Source organism: Bombus vosnesenskii, unplaced genomic scaffold (assembly GCF_011952255.1).
Source record: "Bombus vosnesenskii isolate JDL3184/JDL3185 unplaced genomic scaffold, Bvos_JDL3184-5_v1.1 scf7180000013546, whole genome shotgun sequence".
Lineage (NCBI taxonomy): Eukaryota > Metazoa > Arthropoda > Insecta > Hymenoptera > Apidae > Bombus > Bombus vosnesenskii.
In genome coordinates, this window is record NW_022883111.1 from 22,024 (window position 1) to 23,778 (window position 1,755).

At 39.4% G+C, this 1,755-nt stretch overlaps 1 protein-coding gene across 1 annotated transcript; it reads right to left on the reverse strand.

Moving 5' to 3' along the window:
* Nucleotides 1-607: 607 nt before the first annotated feature.
* On the reverse strand, nucleotides 608-1,137 carry LOC117238595. The gene is made up of 2 exons (XM_033503620.1): nucleotides 852-1,137; nucleotides 608-762 (listed from the first exon to the last, which is right to left on the reverse strand). Exons 1-2 carry the CDS (start codon nucleotides 1,135-1,137, stop codon nucleotides 608-610), a joined length of 441 nt encoding a protein of 146 aa, XP_033359511.1.
* Nucleotides 1,138-1,755: the final 618 nt, after the last annotated feature.

Genomic DNA, 1,755 nt, shown 5'->3' on the forward strand with positions numbered 1-1,755 from the left:
TAACGCGGAGCGTGCCCATGCGGCCCAGCAGTCACGTACCCCCAAGTAGACTCTGACCGTTTTTCCCATTCGGTATATGCTGAATATTTCAGGTGGAATTCAGTCGTCTTTGCCAATATCCTAAGCTTTCTCCTTATACTTTATAACCATCCAGACAATAAATGTTATTTCTCTATGTTAGTATGTTTAGTATCTCATGGGTTTCGATAATGATTATCTTATTGTCTTCGTCGAATTGTGTGACGGTACATGTCGGCTTTCATGAGTTCCTATTTGTATCCGTTCTGGTTGTGTCAGAGTATATCACTTATGTTGTGGTGTTTTGGGCGGAAGACGCAGTTAATCGATGGTGAAAGTTCTTTGGGTTTTTATTTGGATATGTTTTCCATTCTACATTTCCAGTAGTTTCTTATGAAGTTGTGGAAAGCTTTTCTAATTTCGTATTCACTCTCGTTGTTCCTCTGTTATTCTGCTCTTCCTTTCTTTTCCAGCAACGCTAGTAATTTTTCACCGTTGCGTTTGATCTTTTATTTTAATGTACTAATTCTTTGTAGGATGATTGGTTCCCCGTGTTACTATCCTTTTTCTTGTTTTTATCTTTTGTGCTTTAGATGATTTCTATAGACATGGTTTCTATAGGTAATCCGGGTACGGAATTCGATCTTTTCATGTTTTCGCTTGGTTTCAATAGTACTTTTATGCACTGTACTAGTTCCACTTCGTTTAATTCTTCTGTTATCCGTTTATTCATTGGTGTTAATTCTATGCGAAAAAACATTTGCGTAATAAAAACTAGGACTTTGTTTGAATATAACAGAATTTTTCTGTCAAAATCAGGAAAAGATACTTACTTTTGCTACGTTTATGACTCCTTTCATATACTTGCACGGTGTGGTATTTTTCGAAGCAATTGCGTGTATGCAGGGCCGGTTTAACCAAACGAGTGGCATAATAGTACATCGATTCTCTTCTTCTACCTTTGGTTTTCCGTGTACAACATACCACACGATCTTTACTTCCTTCTGTGTCATCTCGCCGAATGACATGTAAAAGGCCGTTTAGTCTTTCTGCTGTTCCAGAAGATGATGAAGTATTCTTGAGGTCGGCGTCACGAAAATGCCCAATTAATTGACCCATCAAGCGACGTACGAATTGCAAATGCGTTATTTTGTTTTTACTCTTTTTCTTCTGGTTTGCGTTGTATAATAAGTAAGAATTTATTGTTGATATTTCCAATCCGCAAAAAAGTAATTTTCGCCTCCATTTTTGGGACTTTCGTATAAAACGGTATGTAGCTGTTTACTGGTCTGCTTTACACCGCCCATATATTCGTGGCGGCACTCGCCGACGGAACTCTTTTCGATAGCTTCGCGATACAAAGCGCCATATCATGAAAGTGTAAGGCCGACATGCTTCCTACATCCTTCCGTCGAATATTTGGAAGAAGACATACGTGGCAGCGGTCGCGAACGCCTAACGAACGCGTGCGTAGTGCGGATATCGAGGGGCAAGAAAAGAAATAGTCGTTCGTATTCGAGTTCCTTTCCCGACGTTCCGCGCAGCGAAATTGAAAGGGGCGATCTGAAAAAAGCAGAGTAAACTGGAGTAGTTTTGACCTGTATACCAGGTTCAAAAGGTAATTTAAACGTTTCGGTATAGTTACATGTTTAATTAAGGAACGGTTAACCGGAAAATCTTTGTAGTTGAAAAGCATTGAATTCTGAGTAAAGTTGGCGAGCAGATTTCAGTTCGTTG

Bases quoted from the DNA above. Each gene is read 5' to 3' on its own strand.
- LOC117238595 (XM_033503620.1), bottom strand. From the start codon at position 1,137: ATGGGTCAATTAATTGGGCATTTTCGTGACGCCGACCTCAAGAATACT. The intron at 763-851 runs GTAAGTATCTTT...TTTTTCGCATAG, and splicing joins GAGTCATAAACGTAGCAAAA to AATTAACACCAATGAATAAA.